The 15,485-nt window shown below is 50.7% G+C and overlaps 1 protein-coding gene across 3 annotated transcripts in view; it reads left to right on the top strand.

The window, feature by feature from the left end:
- LOC122543124 (fibroblast growth factor receptor 1-like) overlaps positions 1 to 15,485 on the top strand; it is a 146,473-nt gene that overhangs the window by 114,533 nt on the left and 16,455 nt on the right. For 2 of the 3 annotated variants that reach the window (XM_087984353.1, XM_087984354.1), the window contains exons 9-11: positions 8,846 to 9,042; positions 11,661 to 11,806; positions 14,286 to 14,407. In XM_087984353.1, the coding sequence (XP_087840479.1) occupies positions 8,846 to 9,042; positions 11,661 to 11,806; positions 14,286 to 14,407 (465 nt within the window). Of the gene's footprint in view, positions 1 to 1,279; positions 1,425 to 8,845; positions 9,043 to 11,660; positions 11,807 to 14,285; positions 14,408 to 15,485 lie in introns of all 3 variants that reach the window. The other variant, XM_043681460.2, reaches the window with a different exon arrangement.

Raw genomic sequence — 15,485 nt, 5'->3', positions numbered from 1 at the left:
CTCCTTGGATGCTGCCTGACCTACTGCGCTTTTCCAGCAACACATTTTCAGCTCTGCTTCTCCTGAGGCAACATCATCGTCATGGTCAGAGGTGTAGCCTTGCGCAGGCTGTTACTTCTTGGCTCACCTATTGGCTCTGTGTCTCAGAAAGCAAGGCCGACCCTTCCCCAAGGCACTGACGTGCTCCATTCAGAGTTTCTCCCAGTGACTCTGCAGCCTGCCCTCAAGTTGACAGATGAACTGAAATTGGACAAATCACCAGACCCTCAGCTGCTTCTGATTTGGGGGGGGGGGGTCAGACCAACTGAGGTCCATTACAGTCCTGGGGGCGACAGGTCCGTCGACATTTTTGGCTGTAGTGCCTGGGTATTGAACAGGACCCACCTGGGGGGGGGGGGGGGGTGATGGGAGAATGTTAGTCTTGATGTGAAAGAGCAGGACAGGCTAGAGAGGTGGTGCAGATCCACTCTTCCTCTCACCTCGTAGGTGTGAGAAGTTTGAAAGTTTTTCTCAGTTTCCAGGGAAAATGTGGGGATCATTTTGTTGCAGGCAAGCAGTGAAGAGATTGCAGTGGCTTTGTCACAACCCTGGCAGGAAAGAGCTGGCTCAAGGGAGTGCGGCTGTCCTTCCCATCCACTCAGGGACTGACAGGAGTCAGCCATTTCACAATAGCTGGAACAGCCAGAGTCACACTCATTCCCAGAGATTGGCTTCCAGTCTCAGCAAACATAAAAAGAAACAGCCCGGGTGTTGGAAAGTAGTCACATCTATTTGGAGCTGCTTTTCACATTGAAGACATGAATAATTCCGAGTTCCCACTTGTCCAAGGCTTTAGCAAACAGCTCAGTCCCCTCTGGTATCTTCTTCCTCTTGCTATTGTGCCTCAGTGCTTTACACTGCACTCCTCCTGAGGCTGTCTTCCACGCTGTCTCTCCCTCCCTGCTTTCCCTCCACGCTGCTGTACACTCCCGGCGTCTTCTGGACATTGTGGGTCCATTTTCTCCATGAGGCCCATCGCTCGCATGTGGAGATGGGTGCGATGAAACAACATGGTGGCGGGTTTAACACATAACTGGAAACCTTTTTGCTTCCTAGGATGAGTCTGGACTCACGCGGTCCTGGAAGGTCACTTGTTGAGCCAGGTATCGCCTTAACGCAAAGCCTAAGTGGATCTCGCTGGGAGTGGGCCAATGGCACTAATAACATGGTTTCTCCAGCTGAATCTGTCCATTGTCCTCATGTCGTCTGCTTGTCCATTTGCTTCCGTTCTCTCTTCCAGACAGCCGGTCTTAATACCACGGACAAAGAATTGGAGGCTCTATATTTACGCAATGTTACTTTTGAGGATGCTGGGGAGTATACCTGTTTGGCGGGTAATTCTATTGGGATTTCCCATCACTCTGCATGGTTGACAGTTCTTCCAGGTACATTCTGCTGTTTTCTCGACAATTAACCCCTTGAACAAAATCCCATGGGTCACACTGCTTCGAAAGAGGGAGCGAATCAGGCGGGGGAGATTTAAAACAAAAACCACTGGCTCCAAATTATTTCCACAAACCATTTGACCGCACGCTGTGTGTGCTGGGAACCCGGTCCTGTGTGTTGTACAGGCCAGAGGCTTCTTGTGTTAAAGGAATATAGTACCTTCTCAGCCCAGGTCAATATCTAGCACAAAGGTCCAGATCACAGCCTGGATTCACATCAGTCATCACCATGTCTCCAAGTGATCCTCTACATTCTGTTATTGCAGCAAATATCCCAGATGCCATTTTACCTGAGGATAACCTTTGACCTGTGCTTTTCCCATGGTGCACCCATTCTGAGGCTTGGGAATGGCTAGGTGCTTCCAGGGAAAGGTTGGTGGGGGTGGGACAGAAGGTGAGAAGAGCACTAAGAGAGGACAGGATAGGGTCAGGGGAGCTGTGTGTGCCCAGGGGTCGGTGTCTCTCTGCTCACCATCCCAACTGCTTTCAGGACCCACATTTCAGGCCTGCCCGAGTCTAGTCTGTATTGTACTGCACAGAGCATTCTGCATTCTGCAAACATCCAAGCATTGCTCTGCTTGTCACCTCGTCTTTTCAACTCAGAAAAGACGGATTTGAGCCAATCCCAGAGCTGCGAGTGGCAGTGCAAGCTGGAGGTGTTCCATGGTTCAGAGATCACATGTCCCTGTGAAGCCACGTGCAAGTTGGATAGTGGAGCTGGCTTGGGAGAGTCCACTTCTGAGTGGACTTGCACAGATTTGGTGACGTGGGCAGTGATCTGCCTTTCAGATCCTTGTGCTGTTTCATGTTGGAAGCTCCCAGTGTAGCCACGGTGGTGTGTGAGCAGAGCAGCGACAGAAATTCTGGCCGAACGTCCCCACAAAATAAAAACAGCAAATGCTGCAAATACCCAGAACCTGTTCTGATGATCAGTCATCAACCTGAGATCCAACTTTCCACCTCTGCACAGTTGCTGAGAATTTGCAGTGTTTTTGGTTTGAATTTCAGATTTCCATATCTGCAGTGCGTTCCATCTACAGACAATGTTCATTCAGCTTTTAGATTAGATTCCCTACCGTGTGGAAACAGGCCCTTCGGCTCAACCAGTCCACACTGCCCTCTGAAGAGTAACCCACCCGGACCCATTTCCCCTCTGACTAATGCACCTAACACTACGGGCAATTTAGCACGGCCAATTCACCTCACTTGCACATCTTTGGACTGTGGGAGGAAACCGGAGCACCCGGAGGAAACCCACACAGGCAGAGGGAGAATGTGCAAACTCCACACAGACAGTCACCCGAGGCTGGAATCGAACCTGGGTCCCTGGTGCTGTGAGGCAGCAATGCTAACCAGTGAGCCACCCCTAGGAGACAGGGGTTTCCAAACCTCTGGCTGGGAAGGAGCCGTCAACTCAGCAACAGCACCTTGTATTCAGAATATGCCTGTAACACATCTAAATATCACAAGGCACTACAGTGAGCACTGGAAAACAAAACTAAAATGATTAATTGTAAAGACGGTTCAAGCCTGCAGAAACTCAGTAATGGCTAACTGAGCTCGGTTTTCCAAGTTTGGAAGGGGGCTTTTCTGACCAGTTTCCATGCCAACCATATTTCCATTCAAGAGCAGCTCCTACCTTGTGGAAGCAGTGTGCAAACTCCAAGGCCAGCTTACTCCATGACGGATCAGAGTGTTACAATCACCAGGCCGAGGCAGAGGGGATACAGTGCATTGATGACCCAAGGCTGAAGTCATGCCCTGTCCACCTTCACACTCGCCCCCAAAACAAACAGTTGCAAGTCACGGAGTAAATTTGCTGGCCTTGCAGTTCATGGGTTTTGTTGAAAAGAAACTTCAAAATGCAAATTTTTTTCTCTTATTTTGTAGTTGTTTTTCTTTTTGCACGTTTTCTTTACAAACTGACATTGCTTTCCACAAAGCATACCCAAGCAGTGGTATGCTTCCTTGATGCCACCTCCATTCCTATGGAAGTGACTATCAATGCAGCGTTGGCAAGGGCTGATAATTGGCAGCAGATGGAAGTTGCCATGCTGGGCACTGCATGGAGCACACTTCCTCAATTATCAGCAAGGTCCCACCAAACTTGCCGAACGTAAACCTCTTCCAAAGGAGCCTTTCTCTTCGTAAATTTAAAGTTCACTCTTTTTTTTTCCTTCAAGCTGCGTTTCTGATGAGATCTGTCGGGAGATGTGAGGGTTTCTGAAGGTCGGGGTGGTGGGTTGTGGAGGGGGGTGGGGATGGTGGGGAGATAAGGCTGCCAATTGGTGTTGTGTTGTGTTTTGCAACCTTGCACAGTCAGTGTGGCTGTTCCCAGAGGAGCAATAAAACGTATCGAGCTAGAACTTGCCATTCCAAGGCTGAACCACACTGCATTAAACCAATGAACGGGGTTGGACTGTCCCCGTGTTCAGGTACGGCGTGCCATTTGTTCCGGCAAGCAAATTGATACTTGCTGTTTTAGAAACAGGATTGCTGTTCGTGTGTCAAACCATGAAGGGATTATTACTGCAGTCAGCTCTGAAGCCAGTAAGTGACCAAGGACTGGTCAGCACAGTGTTGATGTCTACTAGCGAGCACATGCAAGACATTGTGAGAGCTTGGGTTTCCTCATGAAAGCTGTTTTGCGAAACAGTGTTGTTATTTTCTTCTCTTCGTTACACAATGAGTGACTCTGTTTTTGGCCAGACCAGACCCCCTCAAATTATTATGAAGGAGGTAGCCTAGACCATAACTTCTCCTGATTTTAAAGGTAAATATGAGGTGCCGTGTTCCAGATACAATTTGATTGATCAAACTACTCGAAGTGAGGCAAAATCCAGTTGATTCAGACACTATAATTAACACACAATATTAGAAAGAAGAACCTGTAATAACTTAACTCTAATGGAAAGCTTAACAGAATTAATAATTGCTAATTACCTGTTCCAATATCCTAACATCCCATCATCACACCTCTTTGGGAAAAGGTGAATCCAGAACACAGTCAAAAAGTATGGTGCTGGTAAAGCACAGGCCCACACCTTTTGACTGTGGTCTCCAGCATCTGCAGTCCTCCCTTTCTCCGAGTTGATTAAATCCAAACCACAGAATGTCTCACATGAAATTCAGCAGCTGAGGAAGAGGGGACCCTCCCCCCCAACATTTGGCTGTAACCGAGAGAGGGGAAAACTAACTTCCGCTTCCCAACTGCTGCTGAAAACTACAAACTCAAAATCCCCGGGTCTGTGGGAGGGAGCTTGACCACACCCAGTCACTGCTTCCATTTTTTTCAACTTGTTTAAAAAAAAAGGCTTTCCAAGTTGTTATCTTCTCACAGACTACTGGGTCCCAGTCTCTCTCTCTCTCTCTCTCTCTCCAAAAACAATCCAGGAGAAAACACACCTATTAAAGCCACAGTATCCGCACACTTCCCTCAGCTCCAGCTTATCCCATTTCAATCTGTACAATCCCAGAGTCCAGGATTTGGCTAAAGTCATTGATGTTCCACTGAGGTCAAAGATAAGAAGACATATCACTGTAAGGATGAAGTTTTAAGCTTTGGACAGTATTAATTCTTGTTCCCTTTGGTGAAGTCACTGTTATCACCCCCAGTTTGATTTTTTTGTCCCTGAATGTCTTGTCTGTCTGTCTCTCTTTCTCTCTCTCAGTACATAGAAAGTAAAACATGCTGTGCAAAAACCGTACGGAGTTTGCAAAATGCTCCAGACAGGTTGAGTGAGGGCGCGATAGGTCTGGCAGGTGGAAGATGTGAAGTTGTTCACTTGGGCAGGACAAACAGACAGTCAGCATGTTCCTTAAACAGGGACTGCAGGGACAAATCTGTGACGCAGAGGGATTTAGGGTGTTTGTGCACAGTGTAATGTGTTAGTCTACAGGAACAACCAATCATCAATTGAGGCCAATGGCAGGCCATCCTTTATTAATGTAGGAATTGAACATAAAAGTAAGGACGTTCTGTTTCAGTTTGATTGGGCCTGATGAGACCACATCTCAGATACTATTGGGTCTCCAAGGAACAATGTAAATAGATTGGAGGCAGCTCAGAGGAGGCTTCCTTGGGTGGGCCGTCCTCTGAAGAAAGGTAGGCCAAGGCTGGGCTTGTTTCAGAGAGTGAGGGTATAACTTGATTGAGTTAAATCACATCCTGAATGACCTTGATGAGGTGGACAAGGAGAGGATATTTCCTCTTGTGGTGAATCCAGAACTTGATGACCCTTTCAGGATTGGGATGAGGAGAATTCCTTGTCCACAGAAGGTTGTGGAGTTTTGGAGCTCTGCCTTAAGAGGTTATTAGGGCACGGCAGCCACAAACCATGGGCCACTGATCCATGAATAAACAGCTCAAGGGGCTGAGCGGTCTACTTTGGTTTCTATTTTGTATGTTTGAACTGTCCAATGTGAAAGAAGCGCATGTGGAACTAGTCGATGCATTGGTGGTCATCTTTCAAAATACTGCTCAACTCTGGAGTGGTCACTGCAGATTGGAAGGAAGCATAGAATCGCTACAGTGTGCAAGCAGGCAATTTGGCCCACCAACCCTCCAAAGAGCATCCCAGCCAGACCTGCATCCCCGTTCCCTGTAGCTCTGCATTTCCCGTGGCTAACCCACCCTAACCTGCACATCCCTGAACACTATGGGCAATTTAGCCTGGCCAATCCACCCTAACGTGTACATCTTTGGACCGTGGGAGGAAACTGGAGCACCCGGAGGAAACCCACACAGACTGTCACCTAAGGGTGGAAATGAACCCGGGTCCCTGGTGCCAGGAGGCAGCAGCGCTAACCACTGAGCCACCGTGCCACCCTTAAGGAGAGAGAAAATGGGAGAGGCCAGGTCTGTGAGTCAGACTCCCATCGTTGGGGTGAAAATGTACCTTAGTTGAATTGGGCAGAGTTGAGATGAATTTCTGAGAGGGACGTCATGTTTATCAAATTTCTCACTTCTGTTTGCTCATGTAACTCGCAAAATAGATTCGGGGAACTGGCGGTCACAGGACTTTTAGATTTTCCAGAACTGTTTGATGAAGTCTCATGCTTATTGGGAGAGCCAGCACAGACATGATGGGTCAAATGGCCACCTTCTGTGCTGTAACAGTCCTGTGACTTTTCTCTCTCAGCATCTCCCTGTTTGCTTCTTCATCTGTCTTGCGTCTTTTCATTCCTGTCTGTGTGTGTCTGTGTCTGTCTGTGTGTGAGTGAGTGTGTCCCTCGGAATTAAGCAGGTTTCTGTTCTGTGTTCCCACTGCTGCCTGGTATGAGTACCTTGGCTGGGTCTTCTGACCCCTCTGCCAAAAGGAAGATTCCTTCTCTGACCAGACCTCTTGCTGTTGAACTCTTACGTTGCCCTTCTGCGGGGAACCTGCCCTTCTGTAAAGAGGGCGTTCCCAACCCCTGCAGGTTGTTCTCCACAATCGTTCCCATACTTTCTCCCTCACATCTTCACATTCTTCCGAAAGTGTGCCGCCCAGAACTCAACACAACACCCCAGCTCAGTTGGAGAGGAAAGGAAAGAGTCAGTCAACCCAGTTTATCACCCCTCAGTGAACTGGCATCCTGCCAGGCATTCGCCTTCTGTGCCGAGCTGTCTTTTACGCTCGCACATCTTAGCAACGTCTGTTCTTGGTGAGGATGATGTTAATGAAGTTGGATTGATTGACCTAAGGTTTAGCTAGCGATAAGCTCAGGGTAAGTCTGTACTCTCCGACACTGTTCAATCCCAAACGTACCTGCCTGAGACACACAGCCTCAGCTTCTTGTTGTCAGGGATGTGAAGACGGTGCATTGAGTTTGTGTTGGCGTTTTGCCCAGTTCATCTTGTGCTAGACAGCTGAATGGAAGCTGCGAGGTTTGTTACTCTGTGATTATGAACTCAGTGCATTGATATTAACCAGCAGGGCCTCAATTAGGTGCCAGTGTGGTTCGGTCTGTTATCCAATCCATTACCTGTCTGCAAGTGCTCCTCTCCAAAGGCCCAGGGGGTTGTGAGACCATGAAACAGTGGAACAGGGCAGCAGGAGTCCAGGCCTCTAGCCCTTGAGTTTCTGGATGTTCTCCAGGTAATTGTCACTGGGTGGGAGGGGATGGAGAAAGGTATGGGGCCTAAAGGAGTTGGTAAGCATGAACAACACTAGCTTTTCACTGTGGGGAAGAGAGAGAGCATGGTGCTGTGACACTGGGAGCACATTGATGACCCCGAGTCTGTGTGGGTGTCTGGGACAGACTGCCACAGCACATTGTTCAGGGCCGATGGTAACGTCAACCCTCCTGGACTGTTTGGTTTACCTTTTTCTAGTTGGCGGTCGGTAAGTGATGGAAGGAAGGGCTTGTCCTTGGGAGAAGAGGAGACAATCAGCTGATTGTGCTGGAGTGGTTCCTTATCCTTGGAGTATGATACCTGAGTCCAGAGCGTGGTGCTGGTCAGGCAGCATCCAAGGAGCAGGAGAATCAAGATTTCAGGCAAACGCCCTTCATCAGCACTGAGGCTTGTGGACGAGGAGAGCTGAGAGATAAATGGGAGGGGAGTTGGGCTTGGGGGAAGGAATGTAATAGGTAGATGAAGCTGGGAGGGGTGGGAGAGGTGATAGGTCGGAGAGGAGGGTGGAGTGGATAGGTGGGAAGGAAGATGGACAGGTAGGACAGGTCATGAGGATGGTGCTGAGCTGGCAGGTTGGAACTGGGATAAGGTGGGGGGGTGGGGAAATGAGGAAACTGGTGAAATCCACATTGATCCTGTGTGGTTGGAGGGTCCCAAGGCAGAAGATGACCGCCAGTGGGAGGGAGAGTTCAGGCCTGTCAGTTCACCCACCCACCCAGCTTTGGGAGAGGATGCATCAGCCTGACTCACTGCTCCTTGCTCTCCGTCTCTGCCCCCAGCAAAGACAGAGACAGTATGGCTGCCGTGACTGGAGGCAGGGTTAGCATTTGCCTGGGGTTCCTTGTCACAAGGCTGCTGGAAGTGGAGGTCCCATTGGGAATCTCACCTGTTACTACCTGCCTGCCCACGCTGTGGGCTGGGCGTAGTGTGAGCAGGCAGCTTTCCAAGCTGGCCCACCTACGATGTCTTGCATGTGTGAGGAGTGAGGGCAGCAGGGCAGGGCGAACAAAGCATGAGGCTGAGGGTATGAGCCAAGGGACTGCAAAGGTATGAGCTGCCTGCTGAGCTTTCACATGAAGCATGTTCTCCAGCAGCTTGTGATGGAAGGCCGTGCAGCATTCACAGTGTTGCTGCTGTGTTTCTGTCTCTCTCTCTGTGTGCCTGTGTGTGTTTCTGTTCCCCCTTCCTTTTCCCCCCTTAGTAAACCAGCTGTTTTCTCCCCACCCCCACCCACCTGCACCAGTGATGGAGGAGAAGCCATCGACCCTGTCGTCTCCCGTCTACCTGGAGATTATTATCTACTGCACCGGAGCGTTCCTCACGTCCTGTATGATAGTTGCTGCTGTCATCATCCGCATGAAAAGCTCTGCCAAGAAAGCTGACTTCAACAGGCAGCTGGCTGTCCACAAGCTGGCCAAGAGTATACCCCTCCGCAGACAGGTAACAGAAAGTAAAGGAAGAGTTCAAGAGCATTTTTAACCCCTACCCCAGACACACTGTGCAAGCTTAGCTTTAGACTCACCAGCAGTCTGACCTTGGCCATCCCATTGGGCTCCATGCTATTGAGATGACCAAGTCAGGAGGATGCCAGTAGGCGTGTGGGCTGATGCAGAGACAGAGACGGTTCCTCAAGCCCGTCTCTGCCCTCTGCTGATGCTCCTCATTTTGGGTTGTAGATGATTCAGGCGCTGTCGTTGGGCTGGGCAATACTGTTGGCAACTCAAGGGGGGGGGGGGTTTGCTGTGCTCCTATGAAGCTCTCCCTGTCCCCACAGTAAAGCTCTCTCTCCAATCAAAGCCAGCACTTTGATCAGCTTGTCGCTGCATCCCATCGTGTTGAATTAAGACTCCTTTGTTTGTAAGTTGGCAAGTGTTTATCTTGCAGCAAGTGTCTGCCCCACTGGGCTTCACTGGGCAGAGGTGCCGTTAAATCAGCAAATGGTGCTATAGGAAACCACCAGCAAGGATTCCTAGTTACAGACGTGGCTGCATCCTCCCGGGGATGGGGATGGGGATGGAGATTTCATCTGCCATCGTGAACTGAGAGGTGTTTCACAAGTCCCCCTCACCAACAGCACACCAAGGAGATGGAACTGTCAGGGAAGTGAATTGGTTTAACTCCTGGATAGCTAGTGTCAGTATTGGGTCCAGCAATACGTTGTGAATGAGTCACCCATTTCTTCCCCTTCGCTATTCTGCACAGCCAGAGCTGATCATGTTCCTCACCTCCGCATTTCCGAATGCTCCTGACAATCCCAAAACAGTTGTGTGTGGTCACCCCTAGTCTGGGCTAGAGCAGGTCAGTGATTGAGCAGGTATTCTCACATCTCTGTTCACAGTGGCTGACCCAGGAACCTGCCATGGGCTCTGGGGCTGGTGGAACTTCAGGTCATAGTCAGTATCAACTCTACCAGGCCGCCTGCTAACTGCTTAGCCCCACCTCCCCTCACCGCCACACTGCTGCTGACCCACTGACTGTCCTCAGGAGCTCAGGGACAGCACCCTCAGAGAGAAAGGCCACTCACAGGGAGGCCCGTGAAGGGCTTATGCCCGAAACCTCGATTCTCCTGCTCCTCAGATGCTGCCTGACCGGCTGTGCTTTTCCAGCACCACACTCTTCGACTCTGATCTGCAGCCCTCACTTTCTCCCACTCACAAGGAGGATCAGGGTCTAACATCACCCAGGAGCACTGCACGAGGAATCTGTACACTGGTCACATCGCACAAAGCCTCAAAAAGCAGCAGAAAGAGCAAGATGTTTGAGTTTGTCAAACACGTCTGCCTTTCCACGGAGATGTCTGATCAGTCAGGAATGAAAGCATCCGCTTGGGAATCCAGTGCAGGCATGATGGGCCAAATGGCCCCCAACCCATTAAACCCATTCAGTGGTACCACTCAATGGTGTTTTGCACTGAGTGGATGGGGATATTGGGTGGAATAGAGACGAGATGGTTCATTTGGCACTATCACCTCTATCGCCCCAATTTGCCTCTCACACAGGAGGATCAGAGAACGAGATGGAGAGACTGGCTCAGCAGCAGAATGGGGGAGCAGTTCCATGACATTCTCAGTGTGAGGCAGAGAGGGTTTCAGTGAAAACCCCCCTAATCCCCAAGGAGAGCTTTCTGAAGTAACAAGCCTCATTTCAATGGGGGGGACAAATCTCTGTTTCCCTGAGAGATAGACAACTGAGAAACGCTATCAAGTTTCCAAATCAGAAATCAAACCAACCAGTATCTTGCAGGGACAAATATGTCCCAAGATACCATGACATTGAGAGGTCTGGGAATAGGCCAGGAAAATGGCAGCATTAAGGGAGATGTTCACCCATGATCTAGAACGCAGGAGCAAGCTAGAAGGGCTACAAGTCCCTATGTTGAGCCCTGTCCATTCCTCAGCCACAGAAATATGGGTCTTAGAGATACTGAGTGACCTGCTCAATGTCCCCTGTCTTGGTCTAAGCTGCAATAGGAGGTGGCCAGTTTACATGCATGTGCGCACAGACACACAGACACATGCACAAACAGTCTGTCACACACACCTCTGTGCACACACAGAGTGTCTCTCACACACACAGTCTGTCACACACGCGTGCGCACACACAGAGTCTCTGTCACACACAGAGTCTCTCACACACGCGTGCGCACACACACAATCTGTCACACACACAGGGAGAGGAAGACTGCACTCTTCCCCCAACCTCTCCCAATACTCTCCATGAGTCCTGTATATGTCAGAGCCATCTTGCCTTGGAGAGAACCAGCCCTTGCTTTGGCAGCCTGCAGGAAGCTTGCTGTTTTGTGTCCTGAACATAAACACAGGGCACGAGGGCCTGGAAAGGCAGGGGTTGGAGCTGAGGCCTTGGGGAGAGCTCCTGGGAAATGCAGCTTTGAACAGCTTGCCTGGGATGGACAAGGTGGGAGATGCTGGTGGAGGGAGGCAGTGGGAGCAGACTGTTAGCACAAGTGACAGCACAGCACAGTGCAATGTGACGGGGTGCTGTTGGTGAATCCCACGTGCAGACTGTAACCAGTTGGGTCTTTGTGTGTCCGACTGCAGGTGTCCATTGATTCCAGTTCCTCCATGAACTCCGGGGTCCTGCTGGTTCGTACAGCCCGTCACTCATCCAGCGGTACCCCCATGTTGGCTGGGGTCTCTGAGTACGAGCTACCTGAAGACCCTCGCTGGGAGTTTCCCCGAGACAAGTGAGTACACTGCCTGTTCAGTCAGCCTCTGTGGCACTGCCCTCCAGCCTGGGTTGGCGAGGTGTGCAGTTTGAGGTGCTATAACTGGAGGGGTGGGTGGGTGGGTGGGGGGCTTGGTGGAAGTGGCACACAGCCAAGCTTTCCATCAACACTCGGGCTCACAGCTCATTCATTCGGAACAAAAACAGGAAGCAGAGGGAAACCGAGAATGTTCTCTGAACGTGACCAGATGTATTTATAACACAGTGCTGCTGCCTGTTTATGAAGCTGTGGTTCTGAGGCTGGGCATATGGCCTGAGCTGAACTGGGTAGCTCCTTCCTCTTTGAAAGCCCACCCATTCACCTCAGGCAGAGTATAGCCTGACACTAGCTGTTTTCACCATTCAGAGCCCCGCGCTTGGCCATCTCCCATGGACTGAGATTGCTGCACATTGTTGGCAATGAGATGGTGTTTGAGTGAGACCTGTTCAGCAGCTCGACGCCATGTTGGACTGCAAGCCCCGCTGCTGCCTACTCTCACTTCCATCTCCTCGAGCTGCCTCTCGCTGGTATAGATCCCCCCCCACCCCCCCCAACCCACCGTCCTGCCAGCCTCTCCCCAGACAGAGCTGTGTCACATTGTGGATCCCAGTGTGTGTGCTGGAGCTGCTGGGGTCCACACCCTCCCTCAGTGAGGTGCTGACTGTGCGCTCTGACTGACAGTGTCATGACATTGGAGTCACAGTGAGAGCAACAGCAGCCAGCACCCTCCCCAGCTGCTTCTTCACCCTTTGCCTGCAGAGGTGGACAAGCATTGCTGAAGGTGCAGCCTGCCTGTGTGAGACACACTGCTGGTTCGTGTCACACTGCCTGTAAATGGATTCAGCCGCTTCACTCAGTTCACTTGGCTCTGGTGTTTTTTTTTGAAGGCACACATTTCATTTGTGTGTACATGTGTGTGTGTGAGAGAGAGAGAAACAGAGAGAGCTGGGAGGCACGGTGGCACAGTGGTTAGCACTGCTGCCTCACAGCGCCAGAGACCCGGGTTCAATTCCCGCCTCGGGTGACTGTCTGCTTGGGGTTTGCACATTCTCCCCGTGTCTGCGTGGGTTTCCTCCGGGTGCTCCGGTTTCCTCCCACAGTCCAAAGATGTGCAGGTGAGATTAACTGGCCATGTTAAATTGCCCATAGTGTTAGGTAAGGGGTAAATGTAGGGGTATGGTTGGGTTATGCTTCGGCGGGTCGGTGTGGACTTGTTGGGCCAAAGGGCCTGTTTCCACACTGTAATGTAAAATGTAATGTAATGTAAATTGCCCGTGGTGTTAGGTATAGGGGAATGGGTCTGGGTGGGTTGCTCTTCGGAGGGTCGATGTGGACTAGTGAGAGTCTGTGTGCGTGTGTGTACTGAGGGGGTGTCCAGAATCTGTGAGCTGACTTGCCTATGACAGACTGGTTCCTGTCAGCAGGGCACTGAGCTGCATGGTCTCGGAAGCCGTCAGCACCCTCCGATTCCAGCCTGCCCATTGCACAGCCCCTGTTCCAGAGGACAGTGAGAGCCAGAGAATGACCTTGTATTCTCTGGAGCTGCAGTGCTCACCTGAGAGAGTCTGTTTGAATGGAAGGGGAGACTAAAACTAGAGGGCATAGGTTGAAGGTAAGAGCGGAGAGAGAGAACAGGGTCTAGAGGGGCAGTTTTTTCATACAGAGGGTGCGGAGTGTCTGGAACAGGCTGCCTGGGGTAGTGGTGGAGGCGAGTACAATTTTGTCATTTCAGAAACATTTGGACAGGTACATGGATGGGATAGGTTTGTATGGATATGAAGCAAATGCAGATGGATCTCAAGTAATTCTGAAACCTGTGCAGCGTGGACACGTTGCACTGAATGGCCTGTTTCCATGATGTAGACCTCAGTGACTCGAAGGGGCCTGTCCTGGGATCAAATGTACAGTCATATTTGGGACAAAGTGGTTCTTAAAGGAACTCTCACGCTTCTCATGTACCACTGCCCACAGTAGGGAAGGACAGCAAATTCTGTACTGGATAGCTAAGGACCGACAGAATCCAGACAGAAGGGGAATTGGAACATGTCACATTCACAGCTTATCCCTCACTAAAATTGATGCCATTCCAAATATTGGTTCAGATTGGGGGGGGGTGGGGAAGAAATATTAGGGTACCCCTTGGGCTGGCGAGGTGGAAGGGACTTGAGGGGCAGTCGGTCATGAGTGAACTGGATCGGGGCGTTAGAGATGAGTTTGGTTCGAGGAAGTGCATGCCTCAATTTTCTCGGCCAGAGAATCCTGCCGTTTTCTGAGTGATCTTTGTCAGTGTTGGTCTGCAGGAACTTGCCGGTGTTTCAGAGCAACTTCGGCACAATCCCATTGAACTGGTGAATGTTCACCTGGCTGTATTCTCGACTGTGGGGTGGGCGATGTGATTAGAATGAGTGGAGTGGCATCACAGCCACTGAACGCTATGTCTTTTCTCTCCGGTGTTCAGGCTGACTCTGGGCAAACCGCTTGGCGAAGGCTGCTTCGGCCAGGTGGTGATGGGAGAGACCATTGGCATAGACAAGGACAAGCCCAACAGGCCGATGACTGTGGCAGTGAAGATGTTAAAAGGTGGGTGCTGCTGCATTTGGTGACACCTGTCAGCTCTCAGGTGGGCTGACCTGTTGTCGGTTAAGAGTGTCAGTCTGGGAGGCAGGGGCTTGTTGGAAATGTGAGATCCCTATTCCCCACTCTTCAGCAGTCAAGTGTGTTAATAGCCAGTGTGTTTAAATATCTCCAGCCTGCCATTGGGCTAAGACTGAGTAGTCATGTGGCAAAGCTCAGATGTTGGCGCGGTTCCCTGTTCATGGTGAAAGGCCTGGTGATGGATGGCACGGGCTCCCTGACTCGTTCCCAGCAATGTGTTGTGTCCCTAGATGGCAACCTTGGCTGAGGTCAGCCAGACCCACCCATTGAGAGGGCACCACATTGATGGTCGCATTGGCACACTGCCAGGCGTGTGCCAGCATTTGCTCATTATGGTGGCGCGGTGAGCAGTCATACCAGTTTTACACATTTCTGTGAAATGGTGGCAAACAGAACCGTGGAGCTGCAATGTGCCCGCAAGGAGCTGCCATTCGCTGGCCGCACACAAGGTTTTGAAACATAGTGCGCGAGCTCTCCACGCACCTCACCCTGAGGAAGAGCATTGTGTTAGCCAGTGAGCAGATTATTTCAGCAGCCAGTCTCACTGCAGCAACAAATGAGTCCTTTTTAAAACACTGCCCCAGCTAACTCATCCTGTAAAAGCTAGAAATGGCAAAGGACAGGGCTGCCCCAGGGGCCAGAACAATGCAATCTCTCTCTGGCTGGGGGTACAACTGTGAGGACTGTCTCAGAGTTAATTTGATTATGTGTCGGGGAGGGGGGGGAAATCTGATTTGAAACTTAGAGAATACTGAGAGGCCTGGAAAGAGTGGATGTGGAGAAAACGGTTTGATGAGGAGCAGAGATGAGAACTCGAGGGCACAGCCTCAGAGTGAAGGGAGGATCCTGTAGGACTGAGATGAGGAGGCATTAGTTCAGCCAGAGAGTGGGGAATCTGTGGGACTCATTGCTGCAGAGGGCTGTGCAGACCAAAGTCCTGGAGTATATTTCAGACTGAGATAGATAGGTTTCTGAAAAGTGAAGGGTGATGGTGAGCAGTCCC

Source organism: Chiloscyllium plagiosum, unplaced genomic scaffold (assembly GCF_037043375.1).
Source record: "Chiloscyllium plagiosum isolate Xiang-an unplaced genomic scaffold, Cpla_swu_hap1 HiC_scaffold_48, whole genome shotgun sequence".
Lineage (NCBI taxonomy): Eukaryota > Metazoa > Chordata > Chondrichthyes > Orectolobiformes > Hemiscylliidae > Chiloscyllium > Chiloscyllium plagiosum.
This window is presented reverse-complemented; position numbering and strand designations above follow the sequence as displayed.